At 40.9% G+C, this 26809-nt stretch overlaps 1 protein-coding gene and 1 long non-coding RNA gene across 2 annotated transcripts in view; both read left to right on the forward strand.

Annotated features, from left to right (window-relative positions):
- The first annotated feature begins 486 nt into the window (after window positions 1-486).
- On the forward strand, window positions 487-1630 carry LOC112432065 (uncharacterized). The gene is made up of 4 exons (XR_013098747.1): window positions 487-594; window positions 910-999; window positions 1113-1285; window positions 1449-1630. It is a non-coding gene; the product is annotated as an uncharacterized LOC112432065 (long non-coding RNA).
- A 2974-nt stretch (window positions 1631-4604) lies between these two features.
- The window catches only part of cntn3b (contactin 3b), a 54330-nt gene continuing 32125 nt past the window's right edge, over window positions 4605-26809 (forward strand). The window contains exons 1-3 of the mRNA XM_004567412.3: window positions 4605-5044; window positions 13669-13804; window positions 15924-16059. Coding sequence (XP_004567469.1) covers window positions 13750-13804; window positions 15924-16059 — 191 coding nt within the window. The 5' untranslated portion in view covers window positions 4605-5044; window positions 13669-13749. The remainder of the gene's footprint in view (window positions 5045-13668; window positions 13805-15923; window positions 16060-26809) is intronic.

Genomic DNA, 26809 nt, shown 5'->3' on the forward strand with positions numbered 1-26809 from the left:
GTTTAAATGCTTACATATACGGGTTTGCTTGTAATTGTTGCCTATATACATTTTAAACTATTATTTATTATTTAGTTCAATCAATAGATCAAGTTTTGTAGTGACTATGAAATATATTGTAATTATCTGTTTCCTGTTTATCCTAGACAGGGCAAAAAAGGACTCCAAATTAAAAAAAAGATAAAAATGAAAGACTGGTGCATTGTGCAGTTTAGCACTGGTGGTACAGAAATAGTCCCTAGATCATGGATAAATGGGGAGAAATTGTCATGGCCTCCATATCCTCCGTGAGACACATTCAGGATCCACGACGCAGTAAAGAGGAGAGTTCATCCTGGTGCAACATGGCTCACCTACGCACCAGTCCGACTTCTAATAAGCCATGGTGGGTATCATCTGGATTGGTGTTGTATAAATGTAACAATAACAAGTTTTTCGTGTCCTAATTTATGTCTGGCCATACATTGTGTTTGTACTTCCAGACAGATTTCACGAAGCAGAACGCAGTCTTCAGAAATATCTAAGTGAACACTGTGATATGTCTGACCTTCAGTCCGAAGCTGAAACTCAGACCAGTCATAAAAGAAAGCACAAGTAAAACTGTTTTTATTTCACAAACACATCTTTGATTGCTAAGAATTTATGATCTTGTCTTTTATACATATCTGTGGTGCTTGCATACTGCAATATCACCACATAATATAGTCCAAAAAGTGGAAGCTTGTAAACTTTTTATAAATGCAAAGCCGTGTACACTTGTGCACTTCAAAAATTCCTTGTATACTGTACCTTCTTGCACATCTCCGTTTCCTGTGTGTGTTGTTATAAATCAAACTGTAACTTTAGGAAAAAATATTCCAAAAGCACATTTGTAATTACTTATGACCGTTTTCAACTTTTTTTCTTTAGACCAAATCCCCTGTACACATATAGTGACTCAGAGGATGAGCAGCCCACAAAAAAAATGGTTTCCCCAGGCCCCTCGAGTGAAAATACCAGGTAATAAAATACTGTCTAGTGTCTTTGTACATGTCTGTGTGTGACACAAGGAAACGTTTGACAAGTTGTCTGTATTCTTAAATACTTTAAAAAAAATCATCTTTTTCTGTCAGACCTGACGAGAGCTGTTAACGAACTCCGTGAGGAGGTCAGAGCCATCCGCAATACCGGCTGCAATGAATCGGTAGATGCTGGGGTACTGGCTCTGGATTTGCCCTTGCACAACATTGAGGAGCTAAACAATGCAGAGCCAGCTCTTCAATCACAAGAGGCAAATAAGGCAATGGTAAGTATATAAAGGTTATGTACACTTTGTAACTATAAAGTGTAATAGCTGTCAGATGTGATTTAAATACATAACAACGGCCTGTTGATTAAACACACAAGCACTTGCATACACATTTAAGACATGAGACACGCTAATTCCATCTCTTAAAATGTGTCTATAGGTGAGACGCTTTGCCTTGATTGGAGCCTGACGCAGCAGTTAGGGGCAAACTCTATGTCCGAGTTTGTCTTTGCACAAGCAGTGCAGAAATGGCTCCGATACGCCCCAGATCGTTTGGGTGGTGCAGGACGCACATCATGCAAAAAATTACAAACTTCTGTGAATCATATAAACGTAAATCGGAAACTGTCTTTTAATAAAGTATTTAGCAAACGAAACATGCCTATTGACCTTTTTTTGTTTATGTTTTTTCTCTGTTACATCACATGCAATGCTTTCTTATTTTAGGATATTAATATTGACATGATACATTGTGAGACATTTGGGGTTTTTTTTTATAAAGGGTGTCCAATTTAAGGAATAAGTACAATTATGTGTTTAGGTGGTTGAAGTATTGATGGAAACATGCAGTAGTTTAGTATTGGTTAAAATACCTATAAAGAGAGGTAGATTTCCAGTCATGATTTAACTGTTTTAATAAAAAGCAACTGTGCGAAAGAGGCGGAAAATCAACACCATAGCTCAACAGTGTTTCAATATCAGAATCTGACATTGTTTCAATGTCAGCAGTATTAGAAAATATAACGTTGAATCAACGTCAGGTTTCAACATTGATTCAACATCAAAACCTGACGTTGTTTCAACATTAAAAAAGGGTGCAAGAGTGACGTTAGGTCAACGTCACACTTCAACGTTGGTTCAATGACACAGCCTGATATTGACTCAACATTGTTTCAATGTTTCCTTGCTATCTGGGTTGCCTGGTCTGATGAGTTTGCATGTTTTCTCCGTGTTTGTGTGGGTTCTCTCTGGGTACACTGGCTTCTTCCCAATGTCCAAAGACATGCAGTTAGTGGGGTTAGGTTAAGCTGAGTGCAAATGGTTGTCTGTCTCTCTGTTACAGTCCTGTGTCAGACTGAAGACTTGTCCAGGGCGTACCCTACCCAGCGGTAGCTGGGATAAGCTTCAGCCCCCCACGACCCTGATAAGGAAGAGGAAGAGAACGGATGAATGGATCCCTCCTGTTGTATATTCAATTCAATTCAGTTTTATTTATACACCCCAAATCACAACAACAGTGACCTCAAGGCACTTTATATTGTGAGGTAGACCCTACATTAATACATACAAAGAAAAACCCAACAATCACACGACCCCCTATGATCAAGCACTTTGGTGATAGTGGGAAGGAAAAACTCCCTTTTAACAGGAAGAAACCTCCGGCAGAACTAGGCTCAGGGAGGGGCGGGGCCATCTGCTGTGACCAGTTGGAGAGAGAGAAGGAAGACAGGATAAAAGACATGCTGTGGAAGAGAGCCAGAGATATTAGTGGTTCAGGTTGCTGGTGATTGTGTCATGCTTGCTGGTGGCCTTTTGGGCTATTAGTATATATTCTACAAAGAATTAAGGCAATTCTGAACAAAAAAGGGGAGTAAACCTGGTAACACTGTGTAACTAATGAAGTGACCTGAGTGTATTTTTGAGGTTATCATTCCCGAAGAGAACACAGGCCCAAGAAGCTCGGGTACATTAAAAATGATGCCAAAACAAAACAGTGTGGCTGGGAAGCAACTGAAGTAATCTGAAACGTGTTTGGAGTCACATCAAATCCAGGAGTTGGCATTGCAAGAGAAATATTGCCAACAATCTTTGTAACTTGTCAACCACAGATCCTGTGCAACAGGTAAACCCAAGTAGTTAACCTCTACTTTCAGCATACTCCTGTGAACGCTACCTACATGTCTGTGCTACAGAGTCTATGCAGTATGTGGCATTATATTTAATAACAGCTAGTCCCATTAAAAGGACCATTTAAAGTATATGCATTATAGATTAAACGATTAACATAAGTGATAATTTTTCAAGACATCCTACTGCTATTTATTTGCACTTAACCTCCAAATATTGCTTAAAACGGTATTCTGGACCCAGCACAAAGATATAATAGCAACACAGACACAGCACTGGTATGTAATCGTCTTATAAAGCTGCACATATTTGCAAACAGTTGCCCATTAGCACTCTTTCTCTTATGCTCATCAGCTAATGTCCACTTCCTGCTGCTGGACAAGAAGTGGACGGCAGATTTATCCTAATATTTTGGCTGAAAATAGACAGGACAAATGCGTAGAGGACAAAAATGCTGAACAATACCAAAGCACCTACACTTCTGGGTTATAATTAATTTTTAATTTGTATTTATTTATGTTTTTTTTTTATTGTGACTACATTGGTTCCCTTACATGCGCACAGCAATTGGATGGCTTTTACATAGTGATTAGTGCAGCTTTCAGACTGATGACCTAACTGTGTTCATACGCCAGGCGCAGACGTAAGTGGGGAAAATGAGCCTTTATTATTAGCCCGTGTGTTTATAACGAGCATGTGATTGAATTTTTTCTGCAAACACTTTAAAAAGAGCTGTGGGAAATAAAACGCCACCAAAAACACAGTGATTTCGGATGGTTGCATCATGAAAACAATGAAACACAAAGTAGGCAACATCATATTTATAAACCAAGAGCCTCTAAAGCACCTGTGTGTGTGGTCCTGCATACACACACAAACACACACACACACACACACACACACACACACACACACACACACACACACACACACACACACACACACACACACACGTTTGTTGTTGCTGTGCTTCTCAGTACAGTGAGCTAGAATCTTTATAAGGTTTTATGGTGATACATGGGCACAAAAAACAAACGCACAAAAAGTGTATTTTTTACTTGATGCATTTTCCTCGTAAACACATCGAGGTTTCTGGTGGTGAGTTCAGTGACCAGAAACACATCGATTCTTTCCTACTTTCCGTTAATCAGAAGATCACATTTACCCGCCTTCAAGCCCAGGCATGGGTTTATCATAAAAGTTTTTTGCACGCTACATTCTAGACATTACGTTACTAAAAACATATTTAGATGTTTTACGCGGCGTTTGTTTCTGAGTGCTTCTTCTTTTTAAAACCGACCAACCCTGTGGTTTCGATCTTTTTCTTTTTTCAATGTATTTATTTTATTTTTGCACTTAAATTACCTTAATTTGAACAATAAACATATAAAACGTGCATTTATGTCAGCTGCCCATAGGTTGGTGGCGCATTACCGTGCATCGATGGGTGTTTTCACGCGTCACCAGTGGGCGCTTCTTCCTGCGCACAAAGAGAGCAGAAGCCGTGTATGCGCACAATGTGAGTCTCCGCTCAGAGGCAGCGCTGTCCTCTGTGCTTCTTGGCAGCATCTTGTGGAAGTGCAGTTGGAGGAGGTCGCGGAACACTCTCGGCTCGGCGCGTATCGTCCTCGGCCGGCAAATGTACTTATGATTGTGGGAATTTACCGAGAGCACAGCTTACTGTTAGTCCCTTCCAAGCGAGCAGAATTAAGTGCAGAGCGCAAACACTGCTGGAGCAGAGGGCATCCTCTCTTTTTTGTTCTTGCTTTTTAAGAGGACAGGAGTTACTGTGAAAAAAAGGAAAATAAAGAAAATGAAATAACGTGTGTGAAACAACGCGTCTGACGGATAGTGGGATTACAATCACAGCAGTTTAATGAAGAGGAAAAAATCTGCATCCTAGGACAAGTAAGTGATCCTTGGAGAGCATCACTGCATACGTGCGTGTTGTCGCCCTAAATTTATGTGCATGCACATACCGTGAACTGTGTTCTGCTAAGTTTTGGTTTTGCAAACATGACAAAAATAGAAACAAACATAAGTTGGAAGGATAGAGCTTAAAAGCTCTCTTTCCTCTGGCGAGATGCCGTTGTCTAAATTTGTGCAAAGGGCACAGACGCCAAATGTGTGCGTGCTGATAGTAGGCACACGTGCACGATGCTGATGATTGCGTTTCTAGATGAGCCTCAAATGGGTTGGATGGTCCTACTGGGATTTGTACCGCTGGGGCTCATTTCCCTCATCTTTAGACAAAGTCCATATGGTGCCGCTCTGCTCAGTCACACAGAGAGAAACAGCATCAGGACCGTCCGCCTGGAGAAAAGCCTCTTTCGAACTTGTTAAAGGCGATGATATCCATCTCCAGGCGGAGGAAGGGGGGAAAGAGCATTGACCTATTATTTAAAATAGTTGCTTTTTTATTTTTCTGTGCTGCTGAGTTGTGCCTCCATGCCCTCTTAAATTATAACATTTCGATGATTTTTACCCTTTTCTCTAAAATTTTGCATACTCATGATAGTTGTGCCACACGGGGGATAGTTATTAGAGAAATGATCTTTAATAACGCGACTCCATCCTCTCTCTTTTAATCTTGTTTTCTTCTTTTTTTTTCATGCAAATCCAAATATTTGCCCATCGGTGGTCTGCACACAAGTATTCCCTATCTTCCCACTCAGACTGCAATCGGACAGAACAGTGAACAGAAAATGCAGCCGGCTCTGCATCTTCAAAGTATCCTACCATTCAGCAGGGATTGGAATCGTTCTCCCCTCTATTCATGTTTATTTATGGCTGCTTTTCGCATAACTTTGAGAATAACAAGCAGAAGGCAAATGAGAGGTGAGACGTGTCTTTGAAAGGCATGCAGCGAATTGTTCTATAACACATAGCAGGATAGCAGTGCAAAGATGAGCTTGTGCTGTAGCACCGTTTGCTTTCAAAAACCCTTTTGATTGAACCAGAGTGGCAATTACATTCTACAGCCAGCTCCTTTATCTCTGGAAAGGCTGTGAAACGAGTTGAATAGTATAAGAAAAAATGTAAAGAGCCTACTTGAGTGTCTCCTGCTCCTCTTCCTTGACCTCCAGTCAGGTTTTTTTTTTCTTTGCTTTTTTTTTTAAGGGGGGGGGGTTGCTGCTGTATCTAGGATGAGGGTCTGGGGATGTGCCTGGCTGAGAAATGGATCGCCGCTCCCCTTTCTTCTAAGTGCACTTACTCTCTTACACCCCCCCCCCCCCCAACCGTGTGTTAGGCAGCAGCTGAGGCATGCAGCCGTGTTTAACATTGGAGGGGATGTGTGTGTGTGTGTGTGTGTGTGTGTGTGTGTGTGTGGGGGGGGGGGGGGGGGGGGGGGGGGGGGGGATAGTGATTTTTCACTTGGAAATACACAGCTGTAAAATATCCTGTCCAGATGTGTATTTTAACAAATATGTAAACACGTAAAGGACAGAAAAAGTCAGGGGAGGTCATAACTGAATGTGAATTTTTTTGTTGTTTTTTGTGTGTGAAAAAGTCAACACTGAATGTGAAGTGCTTTCATGCCTCTGCTTTTCACTTAAGTGATCTTTCGTGAGTAGAACTCCTGCTGCCTCCAGCTTTGCTCTTTGCTGTCCTCCAGCATTCAACCCTGACCTTAGCCACAGTTCTAACCGCTGCATTTTATTCACACGCTCGCAGTGTGACATGTCAATCACATGTGTGAAGCTGCTGCTTTTTCTTTCTATCCTGCAAGGAAACATCTGAGCGTGTGTGTATGGAGGAGCGGGAGGGGTGTGTGTGTGTGGGGGGGGCTTCTTTCATGAATGCTAATGTAGCTTTTGAGGCTTGGGTTTGGGGGGGGGGGGGGGCAATTACACAAAATGCCTTTTTATTTGAAACCTTTAATGCATAATTTGCTATGGGAAGCACTGCTCACTCACCCAAGAGCCTAATGCTGAGTTATGGCGCAATCAATACCAAACAATTACCCCTTCTTTGCTTCTGTTTTCTTTCATTTTTCTTCCAAGTATTTCACTGCAGGCTGAAAAGTTGTGAAATGCAGATATTGTGCTTTGCTTTTATTTCTACATCATCTCGTTTTTCTTTGTTTTGAGGAACTATAATTTCTAAAAGAAAACCACCCTCAGCCTACTCGGGTCCTCAGTCAGTCAGAGTAAATTCAGAGTCGATTGTGAATTCTTCATTCACTGGCAAAAAGAGGCGAGCAGCTGTGGATTTAGATTGAGTCTGCCCCCGGTGGCACATCCTTGTTTCCCGGGTTCTTCTGCTGAGTGGATTTAATGGAGATGGCAGCAGATAGCCCTGAAGACAAGAACTACAATGAATAGATCATATAATGTAGTGAATCTATCCCCACTGCGCTGCTGGTGTTTTGCATGTTCTGATATAGCTCTGCTGTGCGTTTCCTGTGTATCGCATGTGATCTAAATGCAGACCTTGAGCTGTGATAGAAACTCTCCTTTCTTCCCTCCCTTATTAGATTCTTTTGCAATTATGCTGCCCTCAGGGGGGGAAATGGATGCCTTTAACCACCTCTCCTATCAATTATGCGCCAAACAACAGCCCCACTAACCAAGAAGTCATCTCATTTACTCTGGAATGCGTTTAGCCAATGACTTCCATTAGGTTTAGCTTCTGTGGAGGTGAAAGTGTGATGCCTCATTACATTTGGCAGAGCAATCGTTTGGCCATCATTTCGGCTGAGAAAGCTGAAGAAAGAAAATGCCACCTCGCCGCCACAAAAGCAAAGAAGTCATTTTTACTTTGCTTGGCATCCTCGCTATTGTGTTCTTTCTCTCCTAGATTTACTAAAGCTTTAGATGCTATTCAGCTCTGCAAGGAATGACACAGGTGCCGCTTTCTGAAGGTCAAAAGAGTTAAAAAATCGCCTTTATATAAGAAAACCGTTGGATGGTATTATGCAATTTTAATCTAGTAGGACTCAAAGGATTGGAGCATCGGGAGACACTTAAGCTTTGCACTGAGAGCCACTGAAAAACTGGGTATTGTGGAAACACATGCTTCTGTTTGCTGTTTTACATTTTTTTTAAAAGTTTTTGTGAATCAAATTCACAAAATACTCCAGGATGAGAATGTTATTGCAGGTTTATAAAGGTTTCAGAATGAAGCCGCTCAAGGACAGCTATCCTGTACTTGAGCAGACACTCTGCCATGTGCTGATCACAAACCAGAACATCTTTACTGGGAGATTTTTCTCTCAGGATGTTGAAGTTTGCTGGGATGATGAGCTTGAATCCTCAACTGGCTGCTAATACTACACTCGAACTGAAAAATGCAGCACACACTTTCTTTTCTTTTCTTTTTTTTTTTTGCTCCAGTAGAATCTCGAAGCGTATAATCCAATGTGATGGGGTTTTAGAGTGGCAAAACGCCCCCTTAAATTTTGAAAGACACCAAGGAAATCCACTCTGGATCTGGCTGCGCTTGCAATTACAGCAAACCGCGAACAATTACTGGCACCGGCACAGTCGAGCTAAGCCAGCTCTGGACATAAAGTTGTGATCAGGCAAATGGCATTATTTTGTCCTGTCTGTAAATTTGACTGTGCAACACACTCCTCTATAAGATTATGTTGCCATGCCTTTCACATCAAACCCCAGCCACAAGCCTGTAGCTGATAGATCAAGTGAGCGGTTAGTATTTAGGTCTGTTTCAAAAAATTTCCAAAGATAGCCTAGGGTTAATCCACACAACAGGGTTGTGTTATAAGGAAGAGGGGTTGGGTTGAATTCTTAATCCTGAGAGGCGTATCACTTTCCTCTCACTGTGATGTAGGTCAGCGCTTGAGCAAAGCCCCTCCCGTGTCACTGATACTACAATTACAGCTCTCCATTCCACCAGCACATATGAAAAGTTTTAATGGCCCCTAACATCATCGATTACTAGATAAGGCAGAACGTCACTTCAGCACCACGTAAAGCAAAGGAGGCGAATAAAATGTTCCACCACAGAACGGCTTCTTATCACGGTAGATGCTGTGATATAAAGACTGGAATTTCCACTTTTGGCTAATTAAGAGAGTTAAATGTGAATCTGATGAAAAGTCCATAAAGCAGTCCCACTGAGTGAGTTACCAGCAATGACCTAATCCATCCAGCGATATTAAGAAGGGGAAATAAGCAATAAAGGGCCAGATATACTGTTTGTTCCAGTGAAAGCTCTCTTCTGGCATTACAAAAAACAACCATGGAGAGTTAATAAAAGAGGGCAATAAATGGAAAAAAGCAGCCTTTTCATTTTTTTTCTGTCCTTATTTTCTGTCTATTTGTTGGAGTTTGAAGTTTATTGCTAATTGCTGCATTATCTCACACTGAAAAAAAATCCCATGTCTTGCCTCATTTTGTGCTGGACATATCTGCATTATGCTTGGAGGAAACTGAAAGCCACTGAAAACAAAGCTGAACGCCAGAAGAGGTGTTATCGGAGCATATCGATTCCAGTAGGGCACATTATTATTCATCTGCTGGAGTAAATCAAAGATGACCTGGAACCTCCAGCTAGAAGAAGTTGTGCTGTACCCATTGCGTCAAATCTTCTTTAGAAAAAGTCAGGCAGTGAAGTCTTAGTTTCTCCTAAGTGTTGAGCTTTTAATGTCATGCCACACACTGTAAAAATGCAAAATCCTCAACTTAGTCACATTCAGACTGTATTTTTCACACTTCAGCACCATGGACGGAGCAGGATGTTTCTCCCAGATCAATCATGTTGCTTCTGGAAAAAAGACCCCCTGATAATCAAGATTTAGCGAGGTCCTTCCATGTACTTTTGCAGTTGAACACGTCTTTCCCCGTGCGTCCTTTTCCTCGCCCCCAATGCCATTTCCAGTCCTTTTTGCAACCAAGCTGGACAATGCAGAGTGAAGCATTTTAGTGAAATTCTTTCATTTCTTCAACAACACCTCCAACCTCCCACTGCTTCACTGTCTTGCTTTTTTCTGGGGAAAAACGCAAACCCTATATTATGTTTTCAGATTACAAGTAACAAGCTGGGCCTGTGTAGTTACTAGTTTGCTCACACCCACCTCCGCTCTGCTTGTTTGCGGGCCCTTTGCTCTAGATTGCATTATTGTAAAGAACGGGCTACGCGTGTATCCATAAAAGGACGCATTGTTAGTAGATCACCTGCAGAGCTTTCTGCTCCCGTGGGCACTTTTTTTCCAACTGTGGCCTCACGCTAATTTGCCCTGCTTAGTAAATCTGTTTCATGCTTCCACAAAGTTGGCGGTCTCGGAAGGGGAAGGTTTTAAAAAAGAATGGTCACAACTGGTGCATGAGAGGCTGAGATATTTTAGTCCCTCGTATGGGTCACTCTCCAGAAGGATCCTGCATTCCCCATAATGGAGAAAAATACACACTTTTAACACCAAACAAGCATCAGGCTCTCTTTAAACTTTTTTTTTTTTTTGTGAATAATTTCCTTGTGCCTGTTACTCCTTAAAATACACAAGGACTGTCCTTAATGCCTTTTTGAGGGGCTCCACATTTTTATTACAGCAGTTATTAAAAGCTTTGATTTCAGGGTTGAGATCGTCACTGGATTATAGAGAATTGTAACGTTAACAAAATCAGAACACAAACAAGTTTAATAAAATGCCTCTGCTGTGATTTCTTGAGCCCTACCATACAGGATTCTAAAGACAGATATTGCTACAGATATTGGTGATATAAAAGTAAAAATCTGAAAAATTGGCTGATAACTTTTTTTTGCTCAGGGGCACAGAACCTGAACAGATTTATTTAACATTTAATATGTGTAGCTATTTGAGGGTTATAAAAAAAACAACTTATTTTATTGTTACAAGAAGTCACCGATTGCTCTTTTTGTATTTATTTATTTTTTATGAGCATTTTCAACAAACAAGCAAGTTGCCAATATGGAAGTTGCAGACTGCCCTCTGGTGGACAAATTACACAACATCAACAAATAACATGGTTGAAGGGTGTTTCTCTCCTCTCATCTAAACAGCACATAGCTGTGACAAAAAGCTCACTCGCTGTAGAGAGAAGTGTACCTTACTGAGTTTAATATCATTATGTCCTGCCCATAGATTTTTTTAAGCCCCTAAAAACTGAACATCACAAGTAGAGTTGCTAAGCAGGCAACTAAAAGGTAAACCGAAGTGTGAATACCATTAAAAATCAATACAAGCCCAAGAAATGAACAAGCCTTAGTGACTAACTAATTAAGTCTACCTAACTAACTAATGTTATTAATTGCTATTCCATAGTAACTCCAGACATCACACATCTACAAGACAAAATGTTGGCTTATCAATTATTCAAAGGAGCTTGCAAAGAAAAGCGTCTGGACTTCTTTAAGTTGCTTGAAGACGTTTCACCTCTCATCCGAGAAGCTTCTTCAGTTCTAAGGTCAAATGGTGGAGAGTCCCAGATATAAACCTAGTGGGAGTAAACCCCCCACAGAGGGACAAAAGGACCCCCTGATGATCCTCTAATCGCCTGAGCCAAGGTGTGAAACTGGGTGTGGGTCCCAATCAGCCAGGGTTTTGGGTGAGCTCATTGTGAAACCTGGCCCCACCTTATCATGCGAATTCCTGAGGTCAGATGGCCCAGGATGTGAGTGGGCGTTAAGGCGTCTGGGAAGGGATCTCAAAACTGGATTATAGATGGCAGACAGTTGGTGTCGTAAACCCCCGCCTCTGTTCAAAGATGGTCGCTCACAGTGGACATAGATGGCTTCTTTCACTCCTCTTTCAAACCATCTGTCCTCTCTGTCCAAAATGTGAACATTGGCATCCTCGAAAGAGTGTCCTTTATCCTTAAGATGCAGATGGACTGCTGAGTTGGAGTAATTAGGACCCTACACCACCGGGCAGAACATGTTCCCTCTAAGCCTGAAGGAAAAAAGAAGGAACACACACATGTAAAGGAAGCACTCAAAACGTGCGGCTATCCTAAATGGGCGTTCTTAAAGTCAGCAAAGAGGCACAGAAAAGAAGACCAGACACCAGCGAGGGAGGATAAGAAGGACAGACGCAACAACATTGTCATCCCCTATGTAGCCGGTGTATCAGAGAAACTCAGGAGAGTTTTCTCCAAGCATGACATCCCAGTGTATTTCAGACCCAGCAACATGCTCAGACAAAAACTGGTTCACCCGAAAGACAAAACGCCAAAACACAAACTTAACAATGTGGTGTATGCTGTACAGTGCAGCGAGGAATGCTCAGACCTCTACATTAGAGAGACCAAACAGCCACTTCACAAGCGCATGGCACAACACAGAAGAGCCACCTCCACAGGACAAGACTCAGCAGTCCATCTGCATCTTAAGGATAAAGGACACTCTTTCGAGGATGCCAATGTTCACATTTTGGACAGAGAGGACAGATGGTTTGAAAGAGGAGTGAAAGAAGCCATCTATGTCCACTGTGAGCGACCATCTTTGAACAGAGGCGGGGGTTTACGACACCAACTGTCTGCCATCTATAATCCAGTTTTGAGATCCCTTCCCAGACGCCTTAACGCCCACTCACATCCTGGGCCATCTGACCTCAGGAATTCGCATGATAAGGTGGGGCCAGGTTTCACAATGAACACACCCGAAACTCTGGCTGATTGGGACCCACACCCAGTTTCACACCTTGGCTCAGGCGATTAGAGGATCATCAGGGGGTCCTTTTGTCCCTCTGTGGGGGGTTACTCCCACTAGGTTTAAATCTGGGACTCTCCACCATTTGACCTTAGAACTGAAGAAGCTTCTCGGATGAGAGGTGAAACGTCTTCAAGCAACTTAAAGAAGTCCAGACGCTTTTCTTTGCAAGCTCCTTTGACTACGATGACCTGGATGACTGAGAACCTTCACAGACTTATCAATTATTAAGCATCTAGTTAGGGTAAGGCAATAGGATGGCACACGTCTGTCCTCTACTGTCAGTCTTGTTTTCACAGTTTCAGTGTGTGGCACTCATGTATTTCTCATGTTTTTCTTGTTGATCGAAGGAAATTTGATTTATGTATACAGAAATGAAAACAGTCACTTTGCTTACATTCAGTCGGCCACCAAAGTCTTTGTTAAAGTACGAAATAGCATTTTGTGGAGTGCTGGTACACAGTCTGCCAGCTCCTATTAATAGTCAAATTGGGAGAGAGATGTGTCTTTTGAGGTCAATCATTTCCTTCCTCACTTCTCTTTAAAGCAGCAGAATTGAGCTTGTTAGGCGGGATGAGAAACACACACAGTAAAAGAAAACATGCCCATTTAGCAGCTGTTTCTCTTCTTCTTCCTCTTCTTCTTCTGCGCCACCTGAGAGAGAAAAAAAAACCCTCTCACAGCTGGGTTGTATCCTCAGGTTTTTGTCTGCTGCTGCATTTCCTCACTTCCTCAACATTCACTTTACAGTAACTCAAAAATAATAGGAACCAATTATGGAAGTTAGCAGTGATGTAATCGTGTTTTCTTTTTGGTTTTTTGGTTTTTTTGCTGTTGAATGCTTGTCGTATTTGGATCAAAATGTCATATTTTAATCACATCCATTATTACTTTCCCTTCAGATTAAAACTCTTGTATTCAAGCGAGAGCATTCCATTCACAAGCAATTGGATGAGAGTCTACTTAGCCCTCGGCAACTAAAGATGATGCTACCATGGAAACAAATTGTTCTGCTATCAATCACCGGATGCCTTGCAGGTAAGGTATTTTACACGTATTGTATCTGAGTCTCACTGCACATGTTGTTATGGTTTATGTCACCACAAAACCTCTCCTGAGAAAGACTCATTTTTAATGTGTGTGCATTAAAGTACAGTCTTCTTATGTTCTTTTTGCATTTTTTTTTTTTTTTTACATTCTCACAGCAGTGTTTTTTTTTTAAATAAAATGTGGATATACTTTAGTCTCACTAAGAGGAAATAGCTGAGCATTTGCAAGTAACCTTAGAAAAATCTTCTGACCAAAAAAAGGTTACACTAATTAAACCACAGTCATTATATGTACAGTGTTCCAGCATGATGTCCTTCACCATTCCCTAGAGCGGTGTGCCCACTGCACGTTTTCACTACCCCGTCAGGGACATCTGGGAGTCCAATCCTATTCCTGTTTATGGCCTGTCCCGATCATTATCAGGATCCATGCAGTGAATCCAGACTCACATTTTAGCACAATCTACTTGCCACCGTGCCTCATTCTGCCCTTGTGCAGCCACCTGGGATTCTACAGCAGAAGCACAGAGACTCAGAATGTCAACCCTTGTTCAAATGACATTGTAAATCCCAATGAATGTTATTCAAATTGGCTCATGGGTAATTCACAGCCCTGCACCCAAAGGAGCGAAATCCAAGCAGCCTCACCTTGCTAGCGGACGAGTTTTTTTAACAGGGCCTGTAGGTGCTAGTTCTTATTCGGTGTTGTCATCACGCACCGGGAGCGTCTCGGCAGTCGCTGCGGCCGATAACAATCATTAATGACATGTGAAGCGAGGTGCTGTCTTGGTTCTCCGTTCTGGGACAATGAAGCAGCCACACGGAATAAACTCACACCTGTGTTGTTAGCCTGTGGGATGAATGAATTCACTCCTGCATTCGCTCACGCTACCATCATTTGTTGATAGATCATTCGGCAGCAATTGTTTTGAAACGTGATGCTTTTCATCCCTAATTTCACCTCCGGATTTCTCCAAGTCCTTCTTCCCTGTGTTCCCAAAGCACTGCCGAGAGCAGCCGTGACTCACCGCCCTGCCTCGTTACTCAACCTGTTTTGATTCCTTGACACATTTTCGCCGATTAAAACCACATGTAGAACTGCTAGCCACGTGCCACAATCTGTTACCAGTAGGATATTAATTAGGCCTACACTGGCCGTCTGTTGACTCTGCTTTAGCACCAGATTGTGTTCAACATCCTTTCATTTTTGGCTGCTGGCAGATGAGCGCATCCTTATGGCCTCAATTAACATGCATGAGTAACATGGCGTAGATGTTCCGAAAATACAACGCCTCGCTTTATTTATCAACCCAGTCATACCCAAGCCATCGTTAATTACTGGGGGAATATGTGAAAACGGGCTCTCTGCATTAACTGTTGTTGACTTAGGCGCTTAACTTAAGTCCCTGCACTGTATTCAGCTGTTCCTGGCAAGTAATTAACAACCACCTCACTTTAGTTATATCAGTCAGCGAGCTCTGTTTGACTCGCTAGAACTCACAAATCTCTTAGCCAGCTAAATATTGCAATCAAAGCAGTAGGTGACATATTTTCCAGGATTTTTATTTACTCGCATAATCACATCCGGCTACAATATAATGATTTGTCACAAGGATAAAATGACAGAATGAAGCAGGGCCTTATGGAAAACTGGCCTAGTGTGTAGAACTTGAGTGAATTCGCATAAGTGCCTCGGCCATTGCTCTTTTCCTCATTATTCCAAGTGTCACACTCATCTGAAAAATGCAGTAGCACACAGAGGAACAGATAACAAATATGTCAGCATTAGCTGTTAATGCCTAACATGGGTAAGTAGGATTTACTCTCCTTGCAGCAAGATAAGCAAATAATGTACACAACACATCACGAGGAGTGTCCTAATGCATTCTTCTTTGTAAAGTGAGGTACTGCTCAGAGAATAGGAGGTAATATACTGCATAGAGTATGTTGAAAAAGTAATATACACTGAGTGTCAGAAGGTTCCTGTATTTCTGCAAGATTAACTATTTGCCCTCACAGAGATTGTGCTTCTTCCAGTATTTTCTCTTAAGGTCAAAGAGACAAATTTTCTAGCTTGTACAACCATAGACTTTCTCCCCTTTCTACAGCCTGTACAGAGGATGTCATATTTCAAGGGCCAAGATGGAGGACGGAGCCAAGTGACCTCATTTTACCAATCAACTCCCCAGACCACCAGGCTACCATTACGTGTGAGGCAGAGGGGAGCCCTCCTCCACAGTACAGGTAAATTACCACATCAAAGTGCCATTCCCCACAAGCCTCAGCTGTCTACCTGCTCCGTGCTCCACGTCTGCGTCGCGTGCTGAAAATCCAATCCGGCTTAATTGCTTGTGAACCTTCATTGCTGCTTCCACAGAAATCAAAGACAGTCCCAATAGTGTTGGATGCTATCGATTTGTTAGAGAACAACGTTTTCTGGACATAAATGCTCGAGAGAGAGATAAGGTGCCATCCAACAAGGAGACAAGCTTCAAAGAGCAACTGCTTAATTGAGCATCTGTTTCTAATTGAAAAAAAAAAGCTTATCTGTTTTTGGCCTGAGCTATGATGTGGAGTTGGAGTCATGGAGCCGCCACTGTGGTTGATGAATATGCTAACACCTAAGATACGAGTGAGGTTAACCTTATTAATGATAAGATTTAAGGCATGGTGCGAAATGAAGCTGGCGATTTATAATATGGTGCACAGCTTAAGAAATCATTAGGAGAGAAAAGGAGATTTGAGCGACTCATTTGCACTGCAGATCCTTTGATATCTCTGTGGCTATTCCCTGGCGGTGCAGGGAGCCCGGCTTGAAAATGGCAGCTGGCTGTGTTGTTTTTTTTTGTGGTAGATTGTGTTTCAGAGCTTGGTCAGCACCATGTAGATGCACAGCAAGCAGAGGATAGAGGCAGTAACCTTGTGAGTGACATTCTGTTAAACGCTTACATTTCCTATAATGTGCGTGCACTGAAAACATGGTTCAGGCAGAGCAGCGGGGGGGTATCACTGTACATGTTGTGCAACCTGAGCTGGGATGAAGGCAAAACCATCACTTGCATTATCTCACCCGCAACTTAAAGCCTTTCTGACATTCACTTGTGTTGTTTGAGACGTTTTCTCTTTGGGGCTCTTTGCAGCAGTAGGAAATGCCATTGTTGTCAGGATGATCCGCAGTTTGTTCTCTAGCTGAGCAAGCAGAGGTATCATGTAATATTAGAGGAGTGGATATACACAGATTCTCACTGCAAGAGTGTATCCTCATTTTAAAGCTGCTCTAATCAATATTTTAAGTGAACAGTGGCTCATATGACAGTGTGTTATGTGAAAGGACTCATTTGTAGTGGCAGACACCCACAACTTAGGTTTACGCTACTAGCTAGCACCACAGTCAATGGACATAGCCTTTAACATTTAGCAACATGCCAGATCTATTTGTCATAGATATAAAACAAAGGCTAAGAGGACTAAAACAGGGTTAGGAGTTTAATTTCTCGGGAATCATAGTAATACAACTACAAAAGAATGCTAATGTAGCTGCTAGTGTGGCAAGTTTGCTAACAGGTTAGCGATAGCTTTGTCGCAAGGTAATATTTTGTTATTCATGTAACTTTTAGGTTGTTCTGACCCAACTGGGCCAAACGGGTAGTAACAGTGTTTATGAAGTAACTGTGTGTGTGTCTGTGATACAGTGGTCATTCATAATGTTTAAGCCTGATTGATACAGGTGTGTTTTCTAATACTGATTTTTTATGGGTAATATCAATTGTAATATCAGTATGTCAACATTCTTTATATATTTCTAAAAAAATAAAAACTTGTACAGGATTAGTATTTTAGTATACTGAAAAGGGAAAGTTATGGCATCTTTGGGTATAAACTTTGAAGGAAAGTATTTAACAAACTACTAAGCAAATGAACCGCCTTCTCAGAAGTGGCGAGAGTACAGAGCGTAGTGCAGACAATGTGATGACACAATGTCTTAATTACTCCAAGCAACATTTTTGTTATGTAAGTTTTCCTATCAGCAAATACTGAAGAGCAAACACTCACTGCTTACTTTAACTGTTTCTTAATGCAAGTATCTAACTACCCAATCACATAGCAACAACATGTGCTCAGGCAGGTAGACACACTGAAGTTCAATCTAAACATGAGAATGGGCAAGGAAGGTGATTTAAGTGACTTTGAACGTGGCATGGTTGTTGGTGCCGGATGGGCAGGTCTAAGTATTTCATAAACTGCTGCACTAGTGGGGTTTTTCCACACAGCCATATCTAGGATTTACAGAGAATGGTCCAATAAAGAGAAAATATATAGTGAGCGGCAGTTCTCTGTGAAAAAATACCTTGTTGATGCCAGAGGTCAGAAGAAACTACTCAGATCTGCTGTGAGTTGATAGGAAGGGATGAGTTGATCACCACTTGTTACAAGGTATGCATAAGAGCACAGTACATTGAAACATGAAGCAGATGGGCTGCAGCAGGAGAAGACCATATTGGATGTCACTGCTGTCAGCTAAGAACAGGACATTTAAGGCTACAGCTGAACAACAGAAGACTGGAAAAACATTGCCTGGTCTGATGAGTCTAGATTTCTGCTGCAACATTTGGATGGCAGGGTTGGAATTGTGATTTAAAAAAGATGAAGGCATGGCCTTCCTGCTGTGCATGAGTGGTTCAGGCTGGTTGTGGTTTTGTGATAACATGGGGATATATTTCCCCAGCCCTTCAGTATCAACTGAGTATTGTTTAAACACCACAGCTTACCTGAGTGCTGTTGCTTACCATATAGATCCTTTTATGACCACAGTGTACCAATGTTATGAACGCTGCTTCCAACGAAATAACGTGTCATGTCACAAAGATGACATCATGTCCAACATGGCTGTGCAGTCTACAAATCTGCATCGACTATGTGATGGTATCCTGTCAGCATGAAGCAAAATCTCTAAGAAGAGTTTCCAGCACTTTGTTCAATGTATCCCATGAAGAATTAAGGTAGTTCTGAATGCAAAAAGGGGTCCCAGTACCAGCAAGATGTAACTAATGAATTGTACTGCTGTCTGTAATATGCTAATATCAGTTAGGTGCAATAGGTGCAAAGCTCTGTTTTCAGGCAGTTGAAACAACTTCTTTTTTCCCCCTTTCACTTTTCAACCAAATTACATGGGGTTCTGTTCTTTTTAATGTAGTTCTTAATTTGGGCAAAATTACACTGCATGAAAGGCAGCCCAGTTTTCAGGAACTATGACTCAATACAGCTATGACTGGTTGATCAATTTAAGCCCACAAAACAACAGCCGTGGACAGTTGGTGCTTGGTGGGTAATATCACCCTACGATATTGAAGATATACACCGCCCACATGTTCAGGAGTTTTGCTGATAAAAAGTCATTTTTATTGCCCTTTTGTTTTTATTATTTCTCTGATTTCAAATGCATTTCCTGCTTAACTCTACCCTACCTCGCTGGCGAGGCCTTGTGTGGCTTCTCATTTTCTGCAGTATCTGTCGTTTGCTAATTTTTCTGTGTTTCAAACCACTCCACTTCTGTTTGTAGAACAAAAACAACACAGATATCTCACGTTGTCCAATTTCATCTAGGTCAGTAGCTCTCGGAGTCACTGCCATCGCGTATTAATAAATAATGTGAAACGAGGTTTAAAAGGAAAAATTGATGTTTGAGTAAGCATACTCTGACCACTGTGGATTGACATTTTTGATAATGCTTTTAAAGACACTAGATTTTTGCCCTTAATGTTACTTTGAAGAAAGAGTCATTTTTGAGCTTTATTTGGGTTGCATCAGTTTTTGTGACACTGATTGTCCTTGACTTGTTTCCCTTCGGGCAAGGAGAGGACTTTTTTTTCTTTTTGTCCTGGTGATAAAATAGAAAGCGTAAATTCTTTGCAATTTATTTCACCAACACTGAAATTAGAAGCTCAAAACGTCCTAAATGTAAGCTGAAAGAAATGCCTTTAGGAAGTGGTCATGCTGTGACTTTCAGCAGACTGGGCATAAACTATATGCACAAGCCTACACACTGCCAATGAATAGTATTTATATAATTAGATATGCCAAGCGAGAGAGGGTATTACATTCAGGGCACTTAATTTCCTCAGTTACTCTAGCTATTAAGGAAATTCCATCAATTTGGTCTAATATCCATACAGAAAATTGGGCCACACAGTATTGAATTTGCCAGAAATGATGATGTTGTTAACCCTCATGAGCGAGCCTCGAATGTGTTTGTAGCAGTGAGTTTGTCTTTTCGATTAGTATTAGGTATTTCGGCTTTTCAGCATCTCGCATGGCGCTGGAAAACACCTGAGGACATTTAGCGCTTTTAAAATGATCAATTATGAATCAGATATTACCCGAATCAATTTCACTTTCGCTTTATTCGCGGAGGCCAGATGTGCACAATGTGGTAGAAATCTATAGCAGGTTTAATATAGAGTGAACAGTCCAAGCCAAAAAGTAGCCTCTGCGTCATCTGACATGTCATCTGTTGTTGTTTGTGTTTTCTTTATTGTATTATCAGATGAGACACCTTTGGCAGCTTCGCGTGTCACCTGCAGTTTCTATGCAAGGATGTACCTCGCCTTCATCACCTTATCAGACCGGCCTTTAAGGTGTTGCGGATAAATACAACAAAATAAAATGATACGACCAAGACAAAAACTGTGGTATTCTGTAAATATAATAATAATAATAATAAATGCGAATTCACTGTGTAACTGTGTAACTTTATTAGCAGCATCCTCCTGAAATGCGCCAACAACATTGAGAGTAACATCCTCCTCTCTGCCCCTTAATGCTCTCTGGTCGCTATGGTAACACGTAAATATTTCTTTCAAAATAAGACACACAGCTACAATACGGGGGAAACCGAGTTAAACCCGATAAAAACCCCGGGAACCATAAATGTCACACCTGAGCCTCAACTCTCGCGGCCCAGTACCAAACGACTCACAGACCGGTGTCCCAGGGGTTGGGGACCGCTGGTGTAGACCATATTTACATAAGGCACTATGCTGGTAAAAGACCAGTATGCCACAGCAACTTAGAACAAGAACTTGTATTTTTTCTTCAGAGTCTAGAAATTCTAAAGAGACCAAAACAAGCACTCCGTTTGTCCATCTCTGAATACAATCTGATTTTCCTTTCTTATGCACCTCTCAACCAAAGCCCAGTGGCTCTTGCTGAGTCTGTAAATGTTAAATAAAAAGGCTCTCAAATTTACAGTTCTGGTTTTTAAGAATAGCTCAGTAATTTCCCGAAACAGCTGGGCACCGGAAAGGTTGACTAAACAAGAGTAAACACCTCATTTGTTCAAGACCATTTTCAGCAGGGGATGAGTACAGCTTTGGCGAGCACCTGTGCATTTATGGCAGCGGGATTGTGGATCGATTCAAAGTAAACAGCAGTACCCATGTTCCCAGTCATAAAGGAACGTGTCACTCAGTGCATCGATGTGGGTCACTGATGCGTTTTTAATAGATGTCTGACAACAGAGGAGCTCTGCTGCACGGAGGAATAAGATCCATCTGTCGTTGGATGGACACAAAATACTCGTAACACACAAAACTGACAGAAAGAAGAAAATGTTTGGTGTCACCCGGCTCACTCCTGTAATTTGGGGTAAATCATTAGCAGCAACTCTCAGTGTTGTAGTGTCAGTCATGAGAGAAAGTGCTTTTGAGCCTTCGTGCTGTTGTCAGTTTGCACGGATGCTCAACAGTCACACATGGAAAAATCCATCACAGAAAAGACCCAGCAGAGCAGAATGCGGACTGGCATTACAGAAAATGGAAGGAAACCACTAAGTGAGGAAGGCAAGGATGACAAAATCTAAAAATAAACACTTCCTGACATATTTTCTCCTGTAATATACTGAAAACAGACAGATTGGTGAAATTTAGCAGTCATTTAGAGGTGGATTATTCTTCTAACACAGGACTGAATGAGTTGGGAAAAAAAAATCTGTGTGGTTGATTTAAATAGAACTTACACATATGTGGCAGATATGATAAAATGAGAATGCCTCGTTGTCATTTGTGTTTATGCTCATAATCCCAGTGAGTTATTGTCGCTAGCTGGCTTCATAACGCCTGATTTTGTTTTCAGCGCGCCGTTCCACCTTCACCTCGCCTACACGGTGAATATATGAACGGGAACCCTGACAGTTTTTCAGTTGACAAATAGTCCAGCGTAGCGCCAGAGCACACTCCGGGGCTCAGGGCGCTGCTTTATGAATACACCTGTCACTGTGTTTACTATGAATCTGCCGTAACACAGAATCAAGGGCACAGTAGTGATTGGAAAAGGGGAATAAAAAAAGTGCTTCGGTTGGGGTCTGCTATCATGTAATGCGACTTCGGGCAGATGCACGACTCTACCTTTGTTTACCAGTTGGAACGGGGTAACAGGGACACGCGTAGAACTGGGAGGGTGTGATTAGAATTCAGTCACAGATAACGGCACCGAATCGAGAAACTGTAACAAATAGAATCGATTTTTATCTTTTAGAGAGTTACATGCTCTTTTATAGGCTGAGAAAATTCTCTGAGCCTCGGGCTTGCAAAATCATTTCAAAAACAAATGGATGAACTGAGAGAGAGTGCAGCGATGTGGTCTTAGGCGCAGGTTAATTCTGCATATGTGGACTTTGATCGCGCTGCACGAGTATTCATGCTATATTATCTGTATCTACTAATATATCGCTAAGCTCACAGGATTTTGCACAGCAAAGCGACACTGATACAGGGCGATTTTAAGTCTGTCTGTGGTGTTACGTTCTTACGTTTGGCTCGACAGCAAAATGAACACCATTTTATTAAAAGGCGGCAGCAATAGCCTGCTAAATATAATAGCAGAGAGTACCCTGGTCAGCAGTTGAATTTCCATTATCAGCTCCTAAGCCCTGCAATTGTGTATGTGTGAACTGCATGTGGTCTCGGTGGTCACTGCCGTCTCTGTGGGTGTCTGGCCTCAAGGAAAGCCAGGTGAGCCAGTGGTGCAGTATCGTCCCTGGTCTATTTGACGAGGAGACCTCATGCAAAATTGATGTGAACCTCAAGGTCACGAGGAGTTCATTCAGAGCATGCTCAGCTCAGTCTGTGCCTGCAGCACACCGCAGCAAATAGGACTGTTCTCCTGGACTCTCTCTCTGTGACTTACTGTAAGCTCCTCTCTGCCTGATGTGGTGTTGGATTCAGTGTGTTTCACTCAGCGCACTAACATTAAGAACTCTGGCTTGCCAAACTCTTTTACTGATGCAGTTTTATTGAGTTGCCAGGTTGGAAAGAAAAAAAACCCTCTTTCAGCATGACTCTCTGTAATTCATCTTCTCCTTTAAATCCATTTATAACAACCTATTATCACTGACAGATACAGATTACTGTAAGAACCCATAACAAATCACTTACTAGAATTTGAAACTGAAGACTTGAACATTTTTTTGTCTTTTTCAGTGACTTACTCTGAGAGAACTTTTGCTCCCAGTTTATTTGACAGCATGAACCCATAGTTCACTTATATTATATTATCTCTTATATTGATACTTAATAACATCCATATGAATGATGTATTTTTTTATTTAAAACCGTTTATTAATGGATACATTTTGTGATAAAACGCAACACCTTTGCAAAATGTTGAGCTTTTACAAACACCTTACATTTATGACAGCTAATATGTGTAAAAGCTTTTATTAATAATCTAAAATTGTCAATCTGATTGATTATTGGAAACTGCAGACACGTTTATTATACATGTGATGACGGTTCATTCACACATATGGAAAGTAAGACTCATAATTTAACTGTCATTATTGAGTTAATAACATTAAAAACTCTTGGTCCTAGTTTATGTGTACTTTTATGTGTTAAAGACTAACTGCCTTTAATTTTAAAAAGCTGAAACATTCATTTTTCTTATGCTTTTATAAGTTAGAAACTATAGATTTGTTAATGTACAAATTAGAACATTTATTTATGTAAGTGATGCAATTTTGATCTTTCCTGACAACTTGATGTCATCATTTGGAAGAATTCAATAAGGTAAAGTACAAAAACATCTGTAAAAGCCATTGTCAATAACAAAATGCAGTGTAACACAGTCTACATTTAAATAGTCGGTAGTTAAAAATATCGAATATACAAAGCATCAGTAAATTTATTAATCACTAATAAAATTCAGACTTTCTAAAAATGATTGTATATTATACAGACACATTTTTGATGGGCATGATCTGAATTGTCTATAAAATAGAGTGATCACTGATTTTGAATGGTGACTGAATGAATGTATGTAAATAAGTAAGTGATGAGGGAAATGCACGCATTGATTATCAGGTACTACATGCAGGAATTCTGCAGAAAGCAGGTGAGACTGAGACGTCTGTCACATTTTCTCAAATGAAATAAAATTCAAATAAACTGTAAAATAAATTTAACAGGTGAAAGTGGAAAATCTCACTATGTGCACATCCGAGGCCCACAAAGCTGTGACAGAGCACTCCATTAAGAGATAGGTACATTTCTACTTTCTTGTCCCTTTGATGTAAAGCAGTGCAGACTGGTTGGGTCTATAGAGATGTTTTGCACAGCGTGTTATGTGGATGTTCTTTCATATGTTTTCAGAGCTTACACTGTCACCATGGGAAAAGTTGCAAGAGCGGGCTCATTATTTAGCTCAAAATTGGACGGTAATGGCAAACACTGGCATAGCTGCATCCTGCAATGACTAAAGGACAGCGCATGTTACACAAGACTGTGCTTACAAGAAGTCAGCATCCCTTTTGCCCTTGTTGATATTTCCTTATCTATGAATCCCATACAAAAAAAAAGGTTCCCCAGGTCTGCTAATATCAAAGCTTGTCTCAGATGTTTGTGCAGCACAAGTGGGTGGGTGGCCTACTGATTGTGTTGGTGGAGCAGAGGCACCATCGCTGTCTGCTCCATGGGTGTGTGATCTGTCCAGGCTACCCACCTTCCTTTCCCATTAAGTTCAATCATGCTGGGTTGCTGCAAGTCTGACTAGCTTCTCATCCACACCGGCACCCACGGTGTGGGACGGAGAGATTTCGCAGGTCTTTCCTCCCCACTGCTGTCAGACTCCACAACAAAGACTTTAACTGAAGAAACACACACATCCACACATGTGCAATAACACTAAGTGCAATAATCCTTTCTGGCATCGTTGTATTTTTACTCAGTTGTATATAGCATTCGTATTCTATTTTTATCTTATTGTATATTTTTATTCTATTTTATTCTACTGTATATAGTATATTATTTTATTCTATTCTGTACAGCTGTGTACTGTATTTATTCTTATTGTATTCTAATTTTTGCGTCATAACTTTTGCACTGTCCACTTCCTGCTGTGACAAAACAAATTTCCCACGTGTGGGACTAATAAAGGTTATCTTATCTTATCTTATCTTATCTTTGCCATTTAACCTCCTCTCGCACATACAATAATCCTCCCTTTGGCACAAACAGAGGAAGAATTGGACAGTGGAGAATTCAAATGGAGGCATAAAGGGACATCATGAGCAAATAGTGAAATGGTAGTGTTTTATTTTGAACGCCTGTGCTGTCAGATATATTCTTGGAAACCTGAGCTTTTTCAAGTTCAGGACATTTAAAAGTAATATTGTTGGAACAGTGACAAAATCAGTCAGATTAAGTGACGGGCACAGACTGTTAGATGATAATACAGGCTACGAGATGAAAGACAGCTTCGTCTTTTGTAATCTGTCAGGGAGGAAACTGGGGAGAACCACGAATGGCTTTAGGAATATATGAGGCATCATCCTAACTGCCTGCTAGTTTGCCTAGGAAGGAACAGATGTATATTGATTTTTTTTCCCCACATGTCACTGGAATTGTCATTTTACAGTCCTGTTGCAAAGGCAGCATTACACATGGCATTAAAATATTTCTTTACTTCTAAAATAGTTTGAGGAACTCTGATTTTTTATCAGTGTTAACGCTCTGTGATGCTCTGTACCGTATAGGAGTTTTGCATCTCCTTGAAATCCAGTGAAATACATATGAAGTGTTTTTATTATTCAGCGTGAACATTATTCAGTGTTTCCTCTCTGATGGTAGCTGTGATTAATAGCTGTCACTTCCTGAATTCTGTTTGCATGACAGAGTGTCTCGTGACCTTTCTTTGAAGGAAATGGTCTGTAGACAATGCAATATGAAAGTGTCAGAAAGCAATAAGTCAGAAACACAAAAGCACAAACAGAAAACTAATTAGAAAGCACTCAAAGAATGCATAAATCTGCCAGAGCCGCACAGACCTTTACATTTGTAATTCTCCAACCACAAAATGTTTACACATTTTATTTTCCATTTATATTTCAATTTGCATCAGATTGCACACATTGTAGGCATACAGTCATAGTATTTCTTTTTCATTTACATCTACGCTACAAAAACTCCAATGTCTACAGCCACGATGGCTGCTTTATGAAGTTGTGCATATACTTTGAACAGAAGTAAATGTAGCAGTATAGATACATAGATATCTTCACAGTGGGAAAGGTATGACTTACCTGTAATCAGGATCATTTAATACCATAAAAAGTAGCTGTAAATCCAGATGACATGTGAGAAAAGTATTTAATTATATTATTTTACAGTTACTTTGCCATTGATTACTTGATAATGTTTCATTGCATCTTTAAATTATGGAAACTAAATCTTAAACAAGGAACGCAGTCTAAGTGCAGGTATTTATGTCAGTGCTTTGTCAGGGTAATCTGATTTGACCAAATATCACATGACCAGTACTTTATACTGCATGCCAAGGTGAGGACGTCAGTATGTTTGTTTTTGTTTTGTTCACCTTTTTCACATGTCCAGATAAGATTTTAAGCAAACATCAGAAAAGCAAACCTTTTTTCTTTCCAGACATCTGGCTCGCAGACTTTTAAAGCGTACCAATCCTCCTCTGTGGAGGTAATTAAAAATGA

This window comes from Maylandia zebra, linkage group LG5 (assembly GCF_041146795.1).
Source record: "Maylandia zebra isolate NMK-2024a linkage group LG5, Mzebra_GT3a, whole genome shotgun sequence".
Classification (NCBI taxonomy): Eukaryota; Metazoa; Chordata; class Actinopteri; order Cichliformes; family Cichlidae; genus Maylandia; species Maylandia zebra.